Source organism: Ambystoma mexicanum, chromosome 11 (assembly GCF_040938575.1).
Source record: "Ambystoma mexicanum isolate Mex_15411 chromosome 11, UKY_AmexF1_1, whole genome shotgun sequence".
NCBI classification, from domain to species: Eukaryota; Metazoa; Chordata; class Amphibia; order Caudata; family Ambystomatidae; genus Ambystoma; species Ambystoma mexicanum.
This window is the reverse complement of record NC_090934.1, coordinates 1,236,821,660-1,236,846,771: the sequence shown is the minus strand read 5'-3', so window position 1 is coordinate 1,236,846,771 and position 25,112 is coordinate 1,236,821,660. Positions and strand designations below refer to the sequence as shown.

The following is a 25,112-nucleotide window of genomic DNA, read 5'->3' as shown; positions in this document are numbered from 1 at the left end:
CTGGATATATAACGGGACCCTGTCCTCTTGTCCTCCTTCACTCCACTGTCGCGCTCTGCACACTGACCTGGGTGGCCCTCTACGCACATGGGGGGTGCCCACACTCACAGCTGCACCCGCGGTAATGCTAATGTTCAGGGTGGGCTGTGTTGGCTGGGGGACCCACCCAATGTCACAGCTGCAACCCACAGTATATATATTATTTTGGGTGGACCCCATTGACTGGGGGGCCAACCCAAATCACCATTGCAACCCTCTGCATTTTCTTTATAATGGGTGTGCCCCATTGGCTGGGGGTTCCACCTGAATTCACTGCCTTGCCCGGGTGCCATATTCGGATCAGGCGGTGTCCCCGTTGCTATTGAAACGATGCTGCGCTCACTGCTGTGCACGAAGGCCTTCTCCTGGCCGCCCCCTCAGCAATGCATTGTAGAAACACAGGGGGTGGGCCACGTCTTTATCCGGGGCACTCTGCTGGGCAGCCTGGGGCTGTCTTCATCCAAGCAGCTCAACCCGGGGCTTCAATCTTCACCGCTCCACCCTCCGGAGTGGAGCGTGCTTCCGCTGCACGTTTCTGCATTCCCTTTCGGGCTGCTCCTGACATACCCAGCCCGGGATAATTTCTTTGATGACAGCCCAGGCTCGCTGGCCATGAGGCAGGCCTTTGGGGGCACGGCCGAGCAGCCCAGTCGGGGCCACCCCCCACACACGCCCCTGGCTGGGCTGTTCTCGATTGGCCCGGGTATGCTGGATGGTTTCTCCCAAACACACACATAAATAAAACACACACACACACACACTACACTACACATTTAATAAAAACTGTATTACTCTAGTGTCTCTGTCTTTCTTTCTAGGTGTGTATTCTCTCATAGGACCAGCATGTAGCCCCACTAGCCGGGCCCCGTATGGCCACGGGCTACATCAGCTTTATTACATCAGTAGCGGATTTAGCTATTTTATAACTTCAACTAAACCATTACATTTTAGAAGGTTGCTCATAATGCATAGCGCTAGGCCCAAAGAAGGGTGTTCTGGGCGAGGAGGGATAGGTAGTGAGTGCTAATGGTCATAGGGACTAACACGGTCATGGGCGGTGAATGGGGCGGCAAATAACCGAGCCACACCTACAGGCTTTTTGTCCCTCCTCACAGCCCAACTCTCTCCTATCTTCACTTCTCATGACAATAGTTTCAGGTTTTTATGAAGTGCTTTCAGCCCCCGCCTAATAGCCAAAACTAACAATCTCATTGCCACTTTAAGGCAGCCATCGGTTTCTGATCCCATCAATTGTCAAAACGTTACCGCTCAACGTCGAAGCATGAACAATAAGCGTGAGTATAAGGAAAACACACTGACAAGCTAAAAAAAGCTTTCTCCCTGTTCCTACGAGACCAGTACAGCAGCCTATTCTACCTATTTACCTATTTATCCACCTAGGACATCTCCCACTCCCCTAGACTTTGATGTATTTTCAGTGTTGGTTTACATTGCACTTAATGCCGGATTCCTTTCCAATGCTGGACCAGTGATCAAATTACTTTTGCACACATGGCCTTGTTCCCGAGCTTGTTGCCCCTGAGCTATCCTCCCTGATTAGTTAAATTTGTCTCCCCAGTCACCCGACTCATTACCAAGAAGAATCTCACCAACAGATGATATTGTAAATTTAGCATAGGTCCAAAAGAGGGCAGCTCTGAAGCTTAATGTCCCTGTGGACACCCAAAGAGTGGAAACTTCTGTTCTATTTGAATAATTTCCACCAAAATAACCCACAAGTTCTCTGATCCTGTGAGTTTCAGGACTCCTTCATTCCGTAGTAGAAACACGCATGACACCTACTCAAATTGTGCACAGACATGGAAGAAGAAATACAGAGCCCAGGAGGTCAACCTACTTTTCCTTAGGAAGTCCCAGGATGAAGAAAGACACAAACTGAAGGGCAGAATAACAAAACATAACTCTGATATCAGGATTATTTCTCAAACACATCAAATGTCAGTTCAGACATTGACAATGTCTTTAGGTGCATTACAACTAAAAGGGTTCAAAGAAAATTGATTTGGGGAAACTTCTTTAGGTAGTCATAGGTTTATGTTTTCATTTAAGCTCTGGATTCCGTGGTATTTAATTCTATGCCATTTATTGTAGTGTCAACACTGCAAATCTTATTAACCTGGATAGCAACCCTTCTTTGCCACAAGAAGTAATTCCTTTTCTGAGAAAGGGAACTAATCCCTTTTCTATGGGTTCCTTATTGGCTGACATGGCATTTGTACTCTGATATTATGGGCAGAAGGGGTTATTTTGTAGCTTTTCTTTAAACACAATAGAAACTCTTGTTCAAAGGAGGATTGCCATAGCATTTCGGTGCTGGACTGCACAAGTGGGCGGGACTAAGACTGATATGCAAATGAATTTTCCTCCTTTGTGAAAGGTACAGTGAGTTCAAACATGTGGCTGCGGACTCTGAGTGAGTACATTACCACAGAACAGGTATCATGCTGTGTTCTTTCTTGCAGAGGGGCGCCCTGACCTCTTTTTGTATGTAAATGTAACTTGGCGTTGGTCACCCTAAGTTAGCTAGGATTATCCAGATGTGGACCCACCCCTTGCTCACTTGTCACAGAGAGGCACAGCTCCATCTCAGTGATGAGGCCTGACTAGGGCGAAACACGTGTCTGGGGTTGCTGTTGTTACTCTTGTTCAAAGGAGGATTGCCATAGCATTTTGGTGCTGGACTGCTCAGGTGGGCCGGACGAATGTAAAGGGAGCTAAACATGTGTGTACATTCCCTCAGAATAGGTTATCATGGCGTGTTCTTTATTGCAGAGGGGTGCCCGGACCTCTTTTTGACAACAGCAATGATGGTTTTTGATAGCAGCCCCCACCCTCCAATCTCAAGGAGTTAAACCTGCACGACACTGATAATCCACGGTTTGGATGGTATGGTATGTGGTTGGTTACTGCATCCTTTGCAGTCTTCAGTTGATAAATCTATTTAACAAAATAGCACTGTTCTGTAAGACCATGGCAATTTTGTACATGTAGCAAAAAACATTATTTTTTTGATAATTTGCATACCCATGATGCATTTGTGTATGGCTCTGACCTGCAGGTGAACTTCCGGTGAAGGCTACTCAATGGCGCTGTGTTGTGGACATCTTATTTGATGAATTGACCTACTGAGGAAGTAACACAATCTATGAGGTAGAAGCCTATTTGTCCCTGACACATGAATGTATTTTTCTAAAAGCAAAAGGTTTTGCAAATTAATGAGAGGTTTACCTTTTGCCTGCATCACTTAAAAGAGGGCTATAGAATCCTAAGCTTGCTTGAAATGAAGATTTAAAATGTGAAAACGTTAATTATAACACCACGATTACTAATATACTTTAAAAAATGACATTCTTGAAGTGTTTTCAAACTTTGTGCAGACACATTTTACTTTGCATATAAAAAAGAGTACAGGTGCAAGATTTGAAGTTGTTTAACTCATTTTGTTACTACTTTTACCCTCTTGCCCAAGTGGTGGAGTGGGGTAACTATTATGATTTGATGTGTTATGCCATTGCCTAGTGTTCTATTAAGCAGTAGGAGTGTGTTTCCCTGGGTTACTCCATCCCCCAGTTTTGAAGGTTTGAGTGCAAAAGACCTAATTGATCTGAGTACAACATTGGACGATCCCACCACCAAAATTACAATAGTGGCTGGAAGAATTTGTCTCCTCTGTTTTTTAGAAACATATATGTTTGAGAGCATGTTCTGTGAAACAAAAACAACCCTAACTTGCCTGAGGGACCACTAAAGAGAGCATGTGAATCTTGCATACCCCAGAAGCACCTGCTTTGATTTCAAGAAGATTCATTAAACGTATGTTTTACTGGAGTTCTGGATTTGCTGATTAGCAGTCACCAGCGACATAGGCCCATTAGTATCCCTTAGATGAGAGGTACCTTTTCACATCTTTGAAAATGGGGGTAATCCTTTTTGATGTATACTCCATGAGATCAAGATCAGCACTACATCAGGCAACAAGTTCACTGCTAGGACAAGCAGTTGATTTGATCAGCACTAGGTTAATATCCATGTTTTGAATATTTGTGATTGTATAAGGTGTTCCAAACCGCTGGTCAGACACTTCAGAGCACTTACAGAGAAAAAGGTACTTTAGGAAGTTAGGTTAATTTTATAACCCATCAAACGGAAGTATATTCTTAAAATGTGTTTCCTGATATAGAACATATTGTCCACTTAACAAACGTGTTAGCGTGCTTGCCTGAGCAATATTATCTTCTTAGATTTGCTGGGGCCGTCCCCTCTACAGACCCCTTGGAAACCCTGCCCTTTCTCAAAGTATACAAAGTGGTGGGTACTGACACTGATAGAACTATTTGTCCACAACCACCAGTGGCCCTACATACTCCTCTGTAAGCCAACCAGGTCTGCAGGAGCTTTGCAACAGGAAACAATGACCAAAATGGTATTAATGGTTCCTATGGGCAAGTCTCCCTAAGGAGTCCATTACAATCTAACATACTATCATGGGTACAGTTTGATCCTAATGGAAGATGGCCCTTGAGCCATACAGCTATCCATCACCTAAAAGCTGCCTTTTTTTTAATAACTCAAGTCCTGTGACTAGAGCTATAATCCTTTGGAGCCCATCTCACCTATTCTATCTAACCGATCCAATGCCACGCTCTCAAAGGCCCGGCGCATCATGGGGTACTCCTCCAGCACTTCATTAAAGTGGTCCACGGAAAGCGAGTAGAGGCGGCAATAGGTGTCAGCGCGCACGCTCGCTGTGCGCCGTCCACGGGTCAGCAGGCAAATCTCTAAGACAGAGGAAGAGAGAGAAAAAAGGGTGTCACTCACTGTAATCAGAGGAGAAGTGCCTACATAAAACAATGCATATTTTTATAAAGCTTTCCCTACACAGTAATTCTTATATTAAGACCATTAGCCTGATGGACACATGTTCCAAAAGTCCAAGTCTGTCCCTCCCTAGAGAAATAAGAATTTAATTATCCATATCGTCCTTATGTAAAAACAATCTACATTTCTACTGCGTCCCATTTTGTGAAATTATGAATTGTATTAGGAGTATTCTCTGATAAGGATCACTCCCCTCACCCTCCTTCACAGTGTAAACTGTTATAAGATCTTAACTTTGATGAAAGCATATCCTATCATACCAGTATGAAATTGCAAACTGCATGAAACTTTCTCGTACTTAAAACTGTTTTAATTCCCAGAAATGTCACTCTTCAGGGAATTTATTGGAAACATTCCCATAATTGTTCTTTTTGTGTTAAATTTGCTATATGTCAAACAGGAAACTTTCTTATTATAGAAAGAAGGCTACTAGACAATATATCACAGATATTTGCCTGCATTCAAATTCCATCATACAGCCATTTCAAATTGTCAAGGGGTATTATGGTTATAAGATAATGCCCCCCTCCACTTGCCACTAGCCTATTTTACTTGTGAGAAACCCATAATGTTATCATACATTTCCTGTAATATATTGCCTAGTCATCCTCTTCCTATAATAAGCATGCTTCCTGCAATCAAAGCTACTAAACAGCTTATGCTAGATTTTGATAAGATTAATAGGTAATATTACATGTTCTGCTGTAACCTCAATATAGGGTAATCCTACTATTAAAATTGAGGGGTGATCAGTTTGCTCTTAGAATTGGATACATTACAATATTTATACTTTGAGAGATACAGGGGGTCATTACGAGGTAGGGGGTAACCATGCCTCTATTAGCAGCATGACTACCCCCTTACCAGATACCGGGTTGGGGTTCCTTAAATGAGGAATTACTGGGCCATTCCGACCTTGGAGGGCCCGGTAATTCCCCATTCGGGGAACCCAGACCCTGAACATCCCCATTCCCATTTGAGCCCCCATAGGGCTCAATGGAAATGGGGAGGGTGCTACCAACGGGTTTGTTAATAACGGGCACCTTGTTAGCACCCTGGTCTGCTCGTGGGACCCGATAAGGGCACCTGGTAAAACCAGGCGTCCTTAGCGGGTTCCTGCGAGCAGACTCGTAATGAGGCGTTAAGGGGTTGACGGCTCCGCACCTTTACCAGCGCCGTTAACCCCTTACCGCCTCACTCATAATGACCCCCACATTCTTTAATAATACCTTTACACCATTTTATGTGCACAGATTTCTGTTTGACAGCCTTGATGTTGAGCTTTCCAAATAGTATCAAGCTAAACAAAGTATTGTACTCTTTATTAAGAATAATATTACCACTGTTCTTGGTACTGCCAAATGATAAACTACCTTTTTAGGATTAATTCCCTGTAGGCATGTAGCCTCAAGAGTTTACAAAATACTTTGTGAAAAATACTTTCTTTCTCCATCTAGGCTAACACACTGTCCACTCATGATGGATATAGATCAATTTCACCAGAAGAGGTTTGTTGGTATACAGCAAATTTCCGAAACAATATAAAATGGATGAAAGGTTATGGATTATTTGTCAAAGTACTCTTAATTCACTCCATTGGCATATGGTACTGCTCATTACATCTATTAATGCGTTATAGTTATATTATTAACAACAAAGGTTTAACACATATGTATTTAACTTATGATCGACAGTCCACCGGCAGCCCCTCGAGGTAAGAAGATGCCATAGGCCCATCGGATTTAGTTAAGTAATTAGTCCCTGTTGTAATTAGACACTTGGGGCCTCATTACGAGTTTGGAGGTAGCCATGGAGTTATTAGCTCCATGGCTGCCTCCAAACCGGGCTCCTTTTCCGGGTTCCTGCAATGGGGACTTACCGGGTCATTCCGACATGGGAGGACCCGGTAAGTCCTCCTTGCAGGAACTATTCCCCATTCCCATTTGAGCCCCCATTCCATTAGCACAAGCCTTCATAATGAGGCCCTTGGTGTTTTAAATTTGCCCAGCGCACCTGCATGCGTGAATCCCCTCTCCTGTCCCTGCTCAAGCTTGGCCGTGGACCCTCCCCCCTGCTGCCACCTCCCCTGATTGATCTCCATGCTCATAGGAACTAGGCCCATGTAGTAATTAGCCCCTTGTTGTAATTAGGCACTTTTTGTTAAATTTGCATGTGAATCCCCTCTCCTGTCCCTGCCCAAGCTTAGCCCTGGTCCCTGCTCCCTCCCGCCACCTCCCCTGATTGATCTCTGTGATTGTAGGCCCTAGGCCCACGTGGTAATCAGCCCCTTGTTGTAATTAGGCACTTGTTGTTAAATTTGCATGTGATTCCCCTCTCCTGTCCCTGCTGAAGCTTGGCTGTGGTCCCTCCTACCTACCACCCCCTCCCCTTATTGGCTCTCTGTCACCATTTGACACAGCCACCCAGGGCAGCCCTCTGCTCGTGCAGCCCTGCGGCTAAGTGCCCAAGGCAAAGGGCGGCTCCCGAAGTAGCGGCTCCTGTCAGTGTTTGCAGGTGTCAGCAGGGGAGGCCAGAGGCCTGCCACGAACACTCTCCAGACCGAGCCACTGTTCCGCCATTCCCTGTGGCACTTCCAAGTAACTAGCACGCCCTCACGCCTAACCAGCCCTGAACCAGAAATGCAATACTAATCCATAGACCCACCACTACAGCCAATGTCATGATGCCTACCCCCGGGCATCTGGACCAAGCCCATCAGCCCCGAGAGCAGGCATCCAGTTGCTTATTAAAAGCCCAGCAGCCCCGGCTAGGGGCTGTCTGGGTACAGTCCTGGTGCCATAGGCACCAGGCTCATAGAAGAAATCAGTCCTGGCGCCATAGGCGCCAGGCTCATATGCATTACTTACCTCATGCAGACCATGCTGCAATGAATCCAAGCCAACGTGAGGCCTGAATGGGACTACTTTACTTCAGGGACTATTTTTTACTCGGGTGTGGTTCTGGGGGAACTTCTTACCTGGGACTACTTTGAAGGCTATTTAAACCACGCCCGAACAGCAGCTCACGCTTTGCGTTATTCTGCATCAGCAGCGTAACGCTCACCGTGCCTGAAGTCAGCTTCCAGTCTTCTGCCACGCCCGCCTCGAATCCAGAGCTCCTAGAAAAAGAGGAAAGAAGAAGGAAAGGTTAGAACACGAACGTTATTTTAATTCCTCACCTGATTCCGGATCCATCACGTCTTCGAACTTGGAAAGGACATTATTTCTGTACGCGTCGCATCGCCAGCTGCAGCGCCGCGCCATACTCACCAGTCCTCACAGCATCTTTCGATTTGGCGCTGCCTCCATCATTTTCTTAGCCGAACTCCATGGCGGACTTGTTACAACACCCGTACCAACCATGGTACTAATATAGCGCCATGGTTTAGCGCCGGGGTTGTAATGAGGGCCAATCTCATTTACCACCATAGACTTACCCGATTTACTGCTGGAGGCAGTATTCTTTAACACGCCACATCTTCTTACGCCGCACCTGTAAGGAGAGAAAAAACAACAAGTTAAATACACGCATCTTTTACTGGAAAGTGTTGGGTATTACAGACTCTTACCTAAACGCCATCAGCTGCCACAAGACAATCTTCTCTTGGACCCAGCTGCAACACAAGAAGGGAATGGAACAAGAGTGAACATCGGACATATTGAAATCTTTGAACTTTATACTTACGGGTCCTCGCCAGGAACCTCGGAGTCAATATTCATCCGGAACTCTTCCAATGCCTTCGAACCAGTGAAGTAACTGGTATCAACGCGCCCCTGCATTCCACGCAGGATGGAGAGCTCATCATTCAAAAACATAAGGTGAGACTCCTGAAAGGGAATATTGGAGGTGATTAGTGGGGAGAACAGTGGGGTGCCATCACTAGAATCCACGGGTGGCTAAATCCCTTTTTCCACTTGCAGGAGAATACTTCTACGGGTCAAGCAGACGAGATTAGGCGGGCCAGTCCAGTCTGTCATCCCTGCACTACGCGTCACGTTGGAGGAGACCGCAGCTGTCCGGATCCGATTGACGCCCCTGTGGGAGCCAGGTGAGCGTTGCAGCCAACCAACAGTGGCTGCATAGTCCTCTCACCAAACCAGCAACTGCAGCAGGCCACAGGACCCTGACATAGCCCACGACAGGTAGGCTGCCGTCAACCAGCATCAACGGATAAGGTAGGAACAATCTATTCTATCTACAAAATATACTGACACCATCATACAAACCTCTTGTACCATACTGCATTGTGAAGCTTAAGCCTCTCTCCCACTATACAGGACCTTCTAAGTGTGCCTCTGTATTTGAAAGTGCATTGAAACCGCTTCTAAACTCCATTTGAACTGCCTTTGAAACTACATTTGAAATTGCAGTTGAAACTTAGGCCTCTCTCCCACTATACAGGACCTCTAAGTGTGACCTCTGTAACCTGTACCTCAAATCTCAGCGTGATCTCCTGTAATATACTGCACTCTGAAACCTAGGCCTCTCCACCTCAATACAAGACCCTCAGGTCCACATTTCTCTCCTGTATCAAAGTGTGCTGTGAGAAAGACAACTCTAGGTGTCCTCACCTCCATCTCATAACTTAAACCTGCCACACTGTGAGGCAGGAGCCTCTCCCGCTATCCAGGTACTCCAGTCTAGGTGTTTAATTGCTGCCAGCCACTCCTAGAGCCTTGAACCTTCCTCCCGATATCTAGGCGTCAATTGGGCGTTAATTACCACCTACCTCCCTAAAACCCAAACCTCCCCTGTGACCCAGGCATCCACAACCTGAAACTTGATCACCCCTGCCATCTGCGAAGCCAAAACCGCTCCTGATAAATTGATGTCCCAATCTTGACCACTTCCTGCCTTGCGGAACCAAACCTACTCACTGCTGTCCAAGGATCAGAAATCAAGCTGGTCAATCATCTTTGGCTCTCGCCGAAACCTACATTGCTTCCGACTTCTGATACTCCACACCCAAGAATACAATCTCATTGTAAGCCACCTGTAAAATTCTAAACTCTCCACCTTTTACCCTCAGTCGTCTAGGTATTATCATTAGCTCCTACAACTGAATCTTAGGAACCTGACACCTGGGACATCCAGCAAGCACCTAAGACAGTAACTACTACCATAATACCCTCCCAGTTACCTGCACTCTTAGCCCAATCCATACGCCAAACCCTTTAACGTACAATACCCCCCAGGATAGCCCCCCACATTGTAAGAGGAACACCATACCCAACTGATTGAACAAAGACACACCCTCGAAAACATCCAGACAGAACAACTTGAGAGGATTAGAACCAACTGACAGAACAAGTCCACTGACCCAAGACACAACTGACCGAACAAAGACACACCCTCGGAAACAACCAGACGGAACAATTTAGGATTAAAATCAACACTAGCCTGGCACAAGGCACCACAATCGGACACTGCCCCTATAAACCTAACACCTGACCAACTCTTCCCACCTAAGACAAAAATGACCCGACGCAGAATTGGACGCAGACAAAGAGAAAAGGAACACGCTACAAATAACACTGATACACAAGTTCAACCGCCCCCAGCAGAAGATGCCTTTAATACAGAACAAACGCTGCAAAACAATATTATTGACAGAACGAACATCTTAAGAGAAAAATCCTTCTACCTTACACCGTACCTCGCACCAACCAAAGAACCTAGATACTCCAACGACACCAACATTTCCACATGGATAAAAAAAAAAACCAAACAATGGAACAAAAGAAGAGGGACCCGAGAAGAGAATGGGATGACGCCAAAAGCACCCCAACTGAACACCCACAAACAAAAACCGGGAACAAAAAAGAAACCAAATGACACCAAAAAGATCCACTGCAATCTAATTAACGCAAGATCAATATCCAAACTTGCACCGAAATCTACGACCACCTAAGTAACATAGGCATCAACATCCTTTTTGTAACCAAAATATGGATAGACGACAACTACAAGATCAGCCTCAATAACTGCCTGCCCGATACCTTCAAGTGCATCGAAGTAAACAGGAAAATCAAAAGAGGTGGTGGACTGACAATCATCCACAAGGAACACATGGAAATTAAAGTGGAAGACCCATTAAACATCAACAAATGTGAATCCCTAATCATACGTCTATCACCAAATCCCAGAACAAACCTGAAATTCCTACTAATATACAGACCACCAATGTATGATGCATTCTCATAGACAACTTCATAGAAGCAATCACCAACCTAGCTATCAAGCGTTACAAACTGATTAGCCTCAGAGACTTCAACATCTGGTTCGATGAAGAAACCACAACCTCACAAAAATCGCTTACCAGCCAACTAACAACAATGGAACTACATCAGCTGGTCAAAAGAGCAACCCACGCGGCAGGACATACACTAGACGCAATCTTCAGCAACAGAAAACAAATTACCACAGCACCACCAATTCAGATCCTCTGGATTGACCACCTCATCACCCCCTTCGTAATCACACTGCCCTGCCCAATAACCAAGAAAGAAGAAAAACTACCAATCATCATGAAAAGAAACTGGAGAACCATAAAAAACTCCAACTTAACGGAACGACTGGAGATCACCAAACCACTAACAGCAACCATGGGCGAAGCTGACCTACACACTAAAATAGATATACTTCACAAATGGATCACCACATCAATAAACTAGATCACAAAAGAAAAACCTTCCAATACATCCTGCAAAAGAGCAACGGCAAAATGGTTCACCCCACTACTAGGCGCCATGAAAAGGAAAAAAACGAAAACTAGAACTAGAATGGAGGATCAATAAAGATTGCGGAAAACAATTCAAACTTCAACAACATACCCGTGCATACAAAAAAGAAATACAAAAAGCAAAAAGGAAATACTACGACACCAGAATCCTCAAAGCACCAAACACCCAAAAAGAACTGTTCAAAATCATAAACGAAATAAAAAACCCACCCGACTGCAACAACACTCCAATACCATCGAAGAAATTATACACTGACCTTGCAGACCGCTTCAAAAATAAAATCATGACCATCCAACAGACCATACAAAACAGACCATTCAACCACTACACTGAAGACACTAACTGATGCAAGGAACACCAGAACAAACTTTGAAACATCCTGCACATATCAGTGGAGACTTTCATCAAACTCGTAAATCAAAGCAACAAATCAGGCTTCCCCTTGGATCCCTGCCCCCCTGACATCTACAAATCAATCCTCACACAAGGAACACCAATGGAATACCACAGAAACGCCCTCAACCATCAATCTCAACAGGAAGAGTGCCTCAAGCCTTCAAATCAGCATATATCAAACCACTCCTCAAGGATACAACAGGAAACGTAGAGGACCTCTCCAACTACAGACCCATCTCCACATCCCCTACCCAGCAAAACTCCTTGAAACACACATATATAGAACAACCCAAGAATGCATAGAAGAACATCACCTCTTAAACCAGGCACAAGTAGGGTCCAGACCGATGAGAGGAACAGAAACAGCACTTATTTCAATCTGGCATGATCTAAAGGCGAACGCAGAATCAAACAAAAGCACTGCTCTGATACTTTTAGACCTCTCTGCAGCATTCGACACAGTTAACCACAACATCCTCATCATGAGACTGGAAGAATACAGAATCACTGACAATGCCTTACTTTGGATCAGATCCTTCCTAACAAACAGAACAGAAACAATATGGATGAAACATTACAAATCAAGCCCGCGAGAATCATCATGCGGAATCCCACAAGTGTCATCCTTCTTGCCTCTACTATTCAACATCAACCTGTCACAGCTAATTAAAAACATCGAAAGACATGGTCTCACCTGTTACAACTACTCTGACGAAACACAAATAATCTACAAAATACAAGACTCAGCAAGAAGACAATTCAACACTAGAGAACTGCCTTTGTGATATATACAACTGGATTAACTCAAACTACCTTAAACTCGACCCAGGCAAAACAGAAATAACGATCATCACTAAAAACGGAGAAGACAACCTCTACATCCCATGGCCATCTGAACTTGGTGAAACCCCAGCCCCATCATCGACTGTAAAAAACCTGGGAGTCCTGATGGACAACAAACTCACTCTAGAGCCACAAATAAGCACCCTAATCAAGAAATGCTTCTTTCTCTTGTGATTGGTTAAAAGGATCCTGTCATTCCTCTCATTCTCCAACAAAACAACTACCGTCATCGCCCTCATCATGTCCAGATTAGACTACGCCATCAGCCTATATATAGGCATTCCTGAACGACTCCTAAATAAACTCTGATGCATACAAAATGCGGTGGTCAGACTGTTCCTTAAACTACCTGAAAGAGAACACATCACACCAGCGCTGAAAACGCTACACTTACTACCCATCAAACAACGGATCAAGTTCAAATCAATGTGCATAGGCCACAGAGGAATCCACGACCAAGGTGCAGAATTCCTCAGAAGAAAACTAAACGTACATCACACTACAAGGCCACTCAGATCCAGCAGCGACATCCGCTTGGAATCCAAATCATACAACAAGAGAAAACTTGGAGGATCCTCTTTTTCTCACGTCGTCCCAAAAACCTGGAACGAACTACCAAAGAACATACGGAACACAAGAGATCACCTACAATTCAGGAAACTCCTCAAATCATGGCTCTTCACCCCATAACCAGAAGGAATGCCCATAAGGACCTACACAGAGGAACTAGGCTGAGAGAAGAACCTACCCTGATTCCCTAAGTCGTCAACTCTTATAAAATAATGATATATAGATCTGTAACATATCCACTTATCAATTAATAGACAAACCACATTGAATCATACTAAGAACACCCACAGATCAATCGGAAGGGAAAGCAAGGTAAGACCCAGCAATAGCACCTGGCCCACCTTGTAAACATGGGTAGCAATGGACCACCGACAGTAAATAGATAGGAAGGAGCGAGAATGATAATATTACACCACTACCAAAGCAGGGATTATGCTTGCCCCCTGGGTGTACTAAGCTCAATGGCCCTCATTACGACCCTGGCGGAGGACCATGGTGCAATTTGCACCATGGTCCATGGCGCAAAGCTGCCAACTCCGCCATGGGGGTTGGCGGACTTACCGCCCCATTCCGACCTTGGCGGGGCGGTAAGTCCCCAATCCCCATTTACCCTTCCCCATTCCCATTTTTGCCCCATAGGGTATAATGGGAGTGGGGAAGGCATTAATTACGCCACCGTAAATTACGGTGGCGTAATTAACGACAAGTCCCGTAGCGCCATGGATTTTTCCGCCTGCAAAAAGCAGGCGTAAAAATCACCATGGCGCTACGGGAACTCGTAGTCGGGCGGAAAGGTACGCCATGGTTTACGCTGGCGTAAACCCCTTTCCGCCAGGGTCGTAATGAGGCCCAATAACTTAGCTGGAGGCCAGCCTCACCACTGCCCCTGAAACTAGACAGTCAGGAAAGGGAAGAGAAGAATGTACCCGCAATCACCAATTGACCACTGACAATAAATAGATAGAAATGAGCTGGTGAATGATAATATACCACCACTATCGAACTAGGGGATAATGCTCGTCGAACCTGGGGTAGTAAGCCCAATTTATCTGCTGGAAACCAGCCACAGTATCACCCCAGAACCTAGACGATCAGTAAACCAAGAGAAAGAATATAATACCCAGTATGACAGCCTGATACATTAAACTAAACTACAAGGATTATGAGACATACAACCCACTAACCAAAAACCTCAAATTTCAGCATATTTAATTCACACTAAAAACCCACACAACCACCTCTCTGACAGCAACTGCACAGACTGCACCACACGCAACAACAAACAATCAACACATAGAATGCAACAACAGCACGCATGGACTTGCTTCAATCCTATATGCACACCCAAGCTCAATGCACAGTGAAAACTGAACTGATGCTGCCGACAGTAGACCACCTCTCACTTTCCTACACCCTCTTCAGCCACTAACTCCCCCCACCTTTTGTTTATAGATCCGCTTGAGTGCCTGGAGACCAACTCTGTTGGTGACGGTGCGCTATATAAATACCGTAAACATTAACATTAACATTGTCTATTAATATAATTCTTTATTGTCCTTTATTAACTTGTATTATGATAACCTTTTTAAGGATTTAAAATATCTTAAATGTGTTTATTGAAATATTCAAATGTATTTGTTATTGTTGCACATAATTGTATATACAGTATTTAATATTCATCAAAAGTGCTAAGCTTGTATATGTACCATATAGATTATTTCTACTTTATCCTGGATTTACATTTTACATCTGAGGTCACGCCAGTGTTAAATTTGTATTACTTTTACTGCCTATTTTGATCCACTTTTTCATTTATGTATTTACTGTGGGGGTAATTCATAGAATCCAGCGCACAAGTGGCGCATGCGGCCTGTGCACAGTGTGTGCGTGCGGCAGCCAGTGCCAGCCCTGTGCGCCAAAATCCATTCCCGTGCACAGCGTATTCATGGATTTTAACATCCATAACCAGCTGTGGCGCAGAGTGGCGCAGCGACCCTGCAGCAGCGCCAGTTACACCCCAAACCCCTCCCCGTGCGCCATGAACAGCGCACAAATCCCGTACATGGCGCACAGGCCAGCGGACCAGCATACAGCCCCCCAACCATGAAAACGTCTGTAAAACTCCCTGCGCACCCCTCCGAATACACATACCCCGCTGCATGGGGAGAATCACACGTGAAAGGCATTGTGCGAGCGGGGTATGTGTATTTCGGGGGTGCGCAGGAAGTTTTACACGCGATTGGCCTACTGCGAGCGGAGTATGTGTATTTCGGGGGTGCGCGGGAAGGTCAACACGCAATTGGCCCTGTGCGAGCGTGGTATGTGTATTTCGGGGGTGCGCAGGAAGTTTTACACGCGATTGGCCCTGTGCGAGCGGGGTACATGTATTTCGGGGGTGTGTGGGAAGTCTTACACACGATTGGCCTTGTGCGAGTGGGGTACGTGTATTTTGGGGGTACGCGGGAAGTTTTACATGCGTTTGGCCTTCTGTGAGTGGGGTACGTGTACTTCGGAGGTGTGCGGGAAGTATTACACGCGATTGGCCTTGTGCGAGCGTGGTACGTGTATTTCGGGGGTGCGCGGGAAGTTTTACATGCGATTGGCCTTGTGCGAGCAGAGTACATGTATTTTGGGGGTGCGCGTGGAGAATCACACGCGATAGGCCCTGTGCGAGCGGGGTACGTGTATTTCGGGGGTTCGCGTGGTGAATCACACGCGATAGGCCTTCTGCGAGTGGGGTACGTGTATTTCGGGGGTGCGCAGGTAATTTCACACATGATTTGGTAGTGTGAGTCCTCCCAGGTGTGCCCTGTACCCCCTCCCTAGCCCCTGCAGCCAGCCCACACCTCAGGGGACTACCCTGCACCCCTGGTCATGTCCTGTAGGCAGCCCATCCACCATGGCCATGCCCTCAGCAAGCCCACATGTCACCATGCACCAGTGAGCACAGACTAATGTCCCCCTGTACACCCACGCCCCCAGCATTGACGGGCACCTGCCAGCAGGCCCCGACTCATGTCCCCCTGCACCCCCACCCCCCCCAGCATTGACAGGCACCTGCCAGCTGGCCCTGACTCATGTCCCTCAGCACCCCTACCCCCCCAGCATTGATGGTCAGGCCCCGACTCATGTCGCCCTGCACCCCCACCCCCCCAGCATTGACGGGCACCTGCCAGCAGGCCCCGACTCATGTCCTCCAGCACCCCCACGCCCCCAGCATTGACAGTCAGGCCCCGACTCATGTCCCCCTGCACCCCCACCCCCCCAGCATTGACAGGCACCTGCCAGCAGGCCCCGACTCATGTCCCCCAACACCCTCACCCCACCAGCATTGACGGTCAGGCCCCAACTCATGTCCCCCTGCACCTCCACCCCCCCAGCATTGACGGCACCTGCCAGCAGGCCCCGACTCATGTCCCCCAGCACCCAACCCCCCAGCATTGACAGTCAGGCCCCGACTCATGTCCCCCTGCACCCCCACCCCCCCAGCATTGACGGGTACCTGCCAGCAGGCCCTGACTCATGTCCCCCAGCACCCCCACCCCCCAGCATTGACGGGCACCTGCCAGCAGGCCCAGACTCATGTCCCCACCCAACATGTCATCAAGATGCACATTCATGGGCCTCATGTCCACCAAAATCCCACAGCACGCCACCCCAGTCTTGAGACACAATCAAGTTTACCATCCACCCCACACTGAAAGGCCTATTTCTTGTCACACACCAAAATTCAAGTATGCACATCAACACATGTCCGTCACACGCACACACTGGGTGCCAGTGATTGTGTAAACCCACATTGTGACATGCAGTAAACCAATGAGTAAATACTACACATGGAAGTAAGAAATCAAAATGTATTGTGGACAAAATTAATCTAATGGAAACAAATCATGAAAATAATTTCAAACAATAAAAAAATGCATGTCCAAAAAAGAAAAAAGAAATAATGATGTCACAATCCAAAGTAATCCAAAATAAAGTTAGTCAAAACTCCTTCTCCACCAAAGCAAATCCAAAGGAAACCAAAATTAAATAATCCATTGATCCATGGTGATGTTCAAAAATGTTTTCTTCCAAGAGCCACATTCCAACTATGTACACAGATGAAACCAGGGTCCATGAGCCCAACAAATGAACTGAAACCTCTAAATAAAACCCTACCTAATTAAAAACTATATACAAAAACGTGGGGCATTGTCCAAGCGTCCCAAAAGAAAAAAAAAAGAAAGGAAACCTACCACTATCTAACTATATACAATGGCGGCAGGCAAGTCCTGCGGCTCACTCTGTGATGTTGTGGGCCAGGGCATCATCGAACTCTATGTCGATGTCCGGGAGGCGGCCCTCTGCCCTGGCCCCGAGGTCTCCCAGGGATGCACTCATGGCCTGTTCCAACTCCCTGCGAGTTGCCTCGAGGCACTCAGCCCGCCTCAACGCCCGACGCATGGAGAACTCCGCCCTGATCATGGTGAGCCCTGCCTCTTCCGCCCGCTGCCGCTCCGCATCTATCCGCTGGCCCAACCGCAGCCACACGGAAGACACTCCCATTCCATGGTCCTCCTGCCCTCTGGCCGATGCCTGCCCCTCTGATGCTGATGGCCCCGAGCCATCATCGCTCCCACCTAGAGCCTGCTGCTGCTGCTCTCCATGTGCCCTGTCCGATGATGCCTGCACATCCTCCATCTGCTGGTCTCCAGTTGTTGGGGTGTCCACCCCTGCTCGACCGCCGACTCCTGACTGTGGCAGGGATGGGATCTCCACCAAACTGGCTGTTTTGGTCAGGCCAGGTCCACAGGGCGCCCTGGTGGAATCTGGCCTGGAAGACGGCAGGGAGAACAACTGGCGCATAGTCTCTACAGAGGAGGAGAGGTTCGCCAGAGTGCGCGACACATGTAGGAACCCACCGACCATGGCCCCTCCCAACAGTGCCACGTTACCGCACAGCTCTTCGTGATGGCGTGCGTGGTCCCCCCAGGAAGCACTCACGTCATCACGAATGACACGTGTGCGCAACGCAACACCAATCAGGATGGAGCCCATACGGTCATGGGACTCCTCGTCCGTAGGTAGTGGAGAGGCAGATGACGTGGGCCTCCCCCCTACCTGCAGACGGGCCTGGGACGGGGCATCCCTGCTGGTGCATGGTGGTGCAGTCACAGGGTTAGGGACAGCGACATGCACAGGCCCCTCCGCGGCTACCTTTGCTGCCTCCTGACCCTGGCCCTGGACTGCACCACTTGCATCAGTGGTACTACCCCCACCAGGCCCCATGTGCGGCTCAGTAGCGAGCTCCTCCTCCTCTGTGGAGACCACCAACCTGGATGTCTCTGCACCGTCTTCTGCTATTGCAAGCCCGTGTGAGGGCTCACACGGCCCTTCCGCTACAGCCGTAGTGGCAGATGCGGCACCAGGCCCCTCGCTCCCGGATGATGGCAATTCCTGGGAGGGTGGCTGGGCCTTGCATCGCACCCTGGTGGATGCCTCCCCGCCGCTTAGCTCCACAGCACCGTCTCCGCCCTCTTCTTCACTCGACGCTGCGTACAGGGAGACATAGAACACAAGCATCAGGGTACTATACAATAGTGCCCTAGACAGGAAGCAATAACACATGAGTGGCACTGTCAAACGTCACTTCCATCCTGTCCCTCCACAACATATGGGTCAATGCAGGCAACACACATGCAGAAACAGGCATGCAATCAACATCAGCATCCATGTACAAGGGCCTCTATTAGCAAAAATGTTGCCTTAAAACTCACATGCATCATGGCTCATATTGATCCCATGCACACACATCACCGGAGGGTCATGCATCATGGCTCGTATACCACAGACACAGTGGATACAACGGTGACCACACTGCATGAGTGAATCTACACATCGTCACGGACATGTGTCATGCATCCATGGCATTTCAAAGTCACACACACGCTTCTCAGACACACAGACAAGCACACCATACATGTACATGAGAGCAGCACCCATCCCTCACCCCCCATCCATGTCCAAGAACAGGGACTGGCATGCATTCATGTGTGCATTCCGCATGCAGCTCGCCATGTCTCATTGGAACACATGCACCATCCATGTGGTTCACGCATTACTGGTCTCACAGGCATTACCATGATGTCCCGGTGCACACACATCCATACATGGCCTATGTTACACATACAGGCAAGTAGCTGACTGCCAGCACACTGCAACATGCCCTGTTTCACACAGCAAATGCATGGCCACTTACTGCTCGACTCTAGACGGGTCTTCCTCCGAAGGATCTGGGCGTGGAGCGCTGGGCTTATGCATTCCAGGACCCTCATCTGGATGTTGCTCAGGTCGACCCGGCACCCCTCTGCATCCTCTGCCTTCACGAGGCACCGGGCCTTCTTGAGGGTCCTGGACCTGAAGTCCTCCCAGTGCTTCCAGGCGTGCTTGATGTTGCGGGTTGCCACCCCCTCCACGTTGATGGCAACCATGACGTCCTCCCAGATCCTCTCCCGTCCTTCCTTGTCGGCGCGCAATGGTGTGAAGAGGGCATCATAATGCCCCAGGACATGCTCCACCAGGACACCAACTTCCTTCTCACTGAAGCTGGTGGCCCTCTGCCTCTCTTGTTGGGGGTCGCCAGTGGTCTCGGATGGTGTTTGCCCTGACATGGCGACCCCCGAGGCAGGTGTGGGTGGGCAACTGGGTCCTGGGGCTGAGCTGTGGAGCGATGGTATCCCAGTCGGGAGTCTTCTGTTTCAGCAGGGGTGGACACAGCAACTGGACCCCTGCAGATGGCTGACGTGCAGGCACCAAATAGCAGGGCACGTGGGCAGCAGGCAGGCAGCAGCAGATGGCAGGTGGGAGCATGCTCGGGGCTCTTGAGGGCAGGAAAATGGCCTTTTGGGCAGGAGCGTGTTCTTCCGTGTGTTTTCGCGTGGCCAGCTTGATACGGAGTGATTTGGCACGTGAAAAAAGTGCACGTCAGTGCGTAATTCGAGGAAAGGCCCTTAGCGTGTAAGCGCATCTGTGACGTATCGTAAACGGGCGTTTCCCTCAACACGGGTGCATAGTAGATCAGCACGTGAAATAACCACACGTCCATGTGGGAATGCGTGTAATTAGAGGAAAGGGCCTAAGCGTGTAAGTGATGTGACGCAAGCAGGCATTTCCCTCAGCACGGGTTAAAGGTGAGCAGGGCCAGCAGTTCGTTGTACATGCCTTTTGTGGAGACCGACGTGTGTGTTGCTACTTCGTGTTGTATCGCGTGCCACCACTACTTCACAGCGGATCAAGAACGTATCTCTTCTTTTGGCGGGGGTATTGGCTACGCGTGTTTTTCATTATCACGCTAGTCTGACGGTGAGTTGCGCATGCTGTTTTTCCCACTGCAGGTGCCCCTGTGTATAGCGTACCCGTTTTCAAGGTCATAGTAGCCTGCGTGTCCCACGCATACGCGTTTTTCGTGTTCCTGGATGCCACCGCGTACTGTGGGAGGTTAATTCCACGCACATAGGCTGCAGGGGTTGCGTGCACGGTTTTACAGCAGTTTTGGGGTGCCTGAGCATTGCGTGACCCGTCGCTTCATCACCGGGGTCACATACAGCCTTGCAGGTGCAGGGGTGCTGTTAACATCTTGCATCCCACCCCCTTCACCCCAATTGCCCAGGACAATTGCTGTGTACACCTCCCATTGGCACATCTCCATCTGTGCCGGCACTACTCCTTCTGTGCCATGGTTGGGAGGCCACCAAAGGTGAGGGGCGCCTCAGCTGGGCGTACTCCTCATGGCGGGCGTGGTCAGGGACGTGGCTGTGGTGACCAGGGAGTAGGGGGACTCCAGGGTGTCCAGGGTGGCTGCAGACGGGGAAGAGGCAGGGGTGCGCCACATGTTGGTGCAGTCATGCCACCACCCCCTGCGGCTCCACAATATACAGTTCTCGCATCTAGCACTGGCACTCGTGTGACCCGGCAGTCCGTTTCATCGACTGCCACGGGCCCAAGGGTACTGGTAGCTGCAGGTGCAGCTGTGGACACCACCAACCAGGCTCAGGGTCTGCCAGCGCAGGCTGCATTGGCACTTGAGGAGTCCATGGAAGATTTCTAGGTGTTTAGGAGGCACACCGTAGGTGCACGTAGGGCTGCCCAGACCGAGGCACGTGTCCCTGGGGCAGTAATTCCATCTGCTGGCCCGGCCAGCCGGGTGTCAGCAACTGGAGGGGCAGATGCAGCAGACACGACCCCAGTTGTGAGTCTACAAACCGGGACAGTCCCGGTCTATGACCCTGGCCCAGCAGATGTTGCTGTGCAGGGTCCATTCCAGGGCACCCAGCAGCCAGTGATGCAAGTCAGGGCCTCACTCCATGTTCCACCTGCCACTCCCTTGGCTCATTCCACCAGTGCCACTGCCCATACTGATCAGGGCGGCATTTGCCAGCCAGGGTCCAGACCAGCGTCCAAGAGGAGGAAGGTTGCACCTGCAGTACAGGCTGGGACCCCAGACACAGCTACGGCCTCCTGCACGTCAAGGAAGAAGCCTTTCTGCAATCAGGAACTGAACTGCCTCGTGCACTACGTGCGGGACCACAACCATGACATGCTAGTGGGGCCGAATTGTCAGACTACGGCTGCCCATCGTGATACCCACTGGAAGCAAGTTGCGGAAGATGTGAGTGCATTCGGCCATGAGGTGCGCACAGCCCAAGAGTGCAAAAAGCATTGGAATGACCTCAAACACAGCGCTAAGGAGAAGCGTGCCTCAAATTACAACATGACTGGTGACTGGCAGTGGGCCGGCACCTGAGGAGGTAGACCTCACTCCGCATGAGTCACTCGTAGCGGAGTTCATACCACCACAATTGGTCGAAGGAGTGGGAGAGATGCAGGACTTTGATGCCCAGTCCAGTGAGTGTTGCTGTGTGTTTGTCGAGGCCATGGTTGTTTTACTTGTGTCATGTGTTGGGCATGACTGCCACTACATGTCATGTGTACATGGTTCTCATGGGTGTCCTGTGGAAGATTCAACACCAAAAGGATTGAATGATGCAAGGGTCGGGGTAATTGGACCTAGACAAAAGGGTCAAATTTGTCATACATCATATATATATGGTTAATGCTTTTCGTATAGTTAAAAATAGAAGTGGTTTTTGCTACAGTAACTGGGGTTACCACAAACTACTGGGCCAAAAAAAATGACCCTTTGGTCATTCGATCCTTTGCATTCGAACATTTGCCCTAGAACCGTTTTCATGTGCAAGTCATGCAATGCTTCACGGATGCGTGCCTGCTGTGCAGGATGGTGGACATGTTGAGCAGACAGGGACTGTCCTCATCACCACACTTGCACCATACTCACATGCTAGTCACCCGGATGCCCCTTCGGTCCATGTTCCAGCTCACTGGCCCTTCTGCATGTAGCCTGTGTTGTCCTTCCTCTCAGCACTTGGACTATGTCATTGCATGAGAGACATGCATGTGTCCCCTGCCTGCATGCGGGTACTCCACGTAGGCATGCTCCCTTGCCCCTCCACCCCCCCGTACCCTCATTTCAACATTGCACTGTTGTGCATCATTTTGCTGTACTGCAATGGCCTGTTCAAGCCTCCCGTGTACATGCTAACTTCCACCAGCCAACCTGCCAGACACATGCAGTGGGGTACATCCTCTGTCCTTCATGCAGGGTGTCTCACTTGGACTGTGCATATGGCAGATGCTCCGCATGGAACTGATTGCCCATTCATGCTCCATGTGCATTCCATGCGTCCCCCTATGTGTCCTTGACTGGATGATCATTGTACTACGTGTCCAGGGTGACCTACATTTCATGGCATTCCACCATCCATCCCATGGCCACTTTGGCCCAGTCCTGCATCACACACATGTTTAGGGTGTCACAGTCTGTGTGGGGCACAGTCCTCCCCCAGTTTCAGGCCCACTGACTCTGTCCAACTGGTGTAGTGGGTTTTGCACACATGGTTGTACTACTGAGGGTTCGTCATGTGTCCTGCTTACTGTCCCATCATCATCTGCTGTGTTGTCAGTTGACTCAGATGATGCCATTGATGCTAGTCAACACTGGCTGCCAATACACAGGTCTCTGGTCACCCTTTTGCTACCATGCAAGGCATCCCTGGGATTTCACTCAGGGAGGAGGTGGGTTTTCTTGTAGCCATGCAACCCATTGCATGCACATTGCACATGATGCCTGAACTTACCCATGCACTGTCTTCACGTGTTTTGATACACATCATGAAGTACTTGTTCATGTAGATAGTGAGTAACGTACACATGTTCTGCACTGCACCAACCCACTTCTGAGCCATGTAACACCGTTTTACATGCGTACTCACAGATGCAATGTCAAATTGACCAGGCATGCATGGCAGGTTCTCTTTTGTGTGTGACATGTCTGCTTCATGTGTTGGCTGTCTGTGTGATGTCCATGTGTGACTGTGTTATGTGCTTCTAACATGTGTACTAATGTTTTTTTCTCTCCACTTTTCAGATGATGACTCAATGGAGGCAGAGGATGGTGTTGTCATGCCAGGCACAGGGTTGTTATCACAACCGCAACCCGGCACAAGTGGGGGTTGTGGGGTGGTAGAACACGAGCACCCACGTGTGCTACAGTCCATCTTGTCTTTGGCTGGCAATGAGTCCAGCCCAGATGATCACTCTGACGACCATGTCGAGTTGGATGTGCATCAGGTCCATACGTCAAGGGTGAGTGATTCTGATGTAGACACTACTCTTACCACGACACCTGCACTGAGGGGCCAGACAGTGGTGGGACCTCCGCCTGTGGTGATTCAGGACGCAGGGTCACCCTCCACACCAGTCGCTGATGTGCCTGGGGCATCACGTAGACGGGGGCATGTTGTCGTGCAACCGCGGGCGGTGCCAACCCAGCGAGGACGCCCGGTCCTTGGGTCCCGCAGGTGTCAAGCCCAGCAACGCGGTGGCCGCGTGCCACCGAGGTATACTGAGTGGGAGCAAGACATGACTGCCAATTCAGAACGTCAGGGGGCAGCACTTGATAACATCGCTGTGAGCATGGAACGTGCGGCCCAATCCATGCTCCCCCCTGCTAGGCAGGTGCTTCTCCAGCGGCAGGCGGTGCAGTCCACGGCCCGCTCGCTCAGACTGGGCATGGCGGCCTCTGACAGGGCACGCCAGGCTGAAATGTTGTCTCTGCATCAAGTAATTACTGCTCAGGCAGAGGCACACATGGAGGCCCTGAGGGCTGAGTATCGGTCCCTCAGATCAACTCTGGGTGCCCTCTTGATGTCCCAGAGGGTGCGGTCGGAAGAGAGGTTTGAGCAGCTTGAGCGTACCATCTCAGCTGAGCTACGTGCTTGCCGGGAGGTGCATCAGTTGTCCAGCCAGTCCACGCAGGAAGAACTCTGTGTTACACGTGTTACCTTGCAAGAGAAAGCATGTGTATCACGGGAGGTTCTGCATGTAGACCTGCGTGTCATTGCCGCACAGAACCAGGCTCACCCATCCGACAGACTTGCTGCCGACGAGGGGCAAGCTGCGCCTAGGCGTGGTCAGGCTCCTGGCCCACGTCCTCCTATTCTGGATGAAGCAGACTCGGGCGACGAAATATCTCCCACACAGGTCACGCTGTGCAGGCGT

At 49.0% G+C, this 25,112-nt stretch overlaps 1 protein-coding gene across 1 annotated transcript in view; it reads right to left on the bottom strand.

Annotated features, from left to right (window-relative positions):
* The window catches only part of HCN4 (hyperpolarization activated cyclic nucleotide gated potassium channel 4), a 1,084,393-nt gene that overhangs the window by 37,155 nt on the left and 1,022,126 nt on the right, over positions 1 to 25,112 (bottom strand). The window contains exon 7 of the mRNA XM_069624604.1: positions 4,674 to 4,838. Coding sequence (XP_069480705.1) covers positions 4,674 to 4,838 — 165 coding nt within the window. The remainder of the gene's footprint in view (positions 1 to 4,673; positions 4,839 to 25,112) is intronic.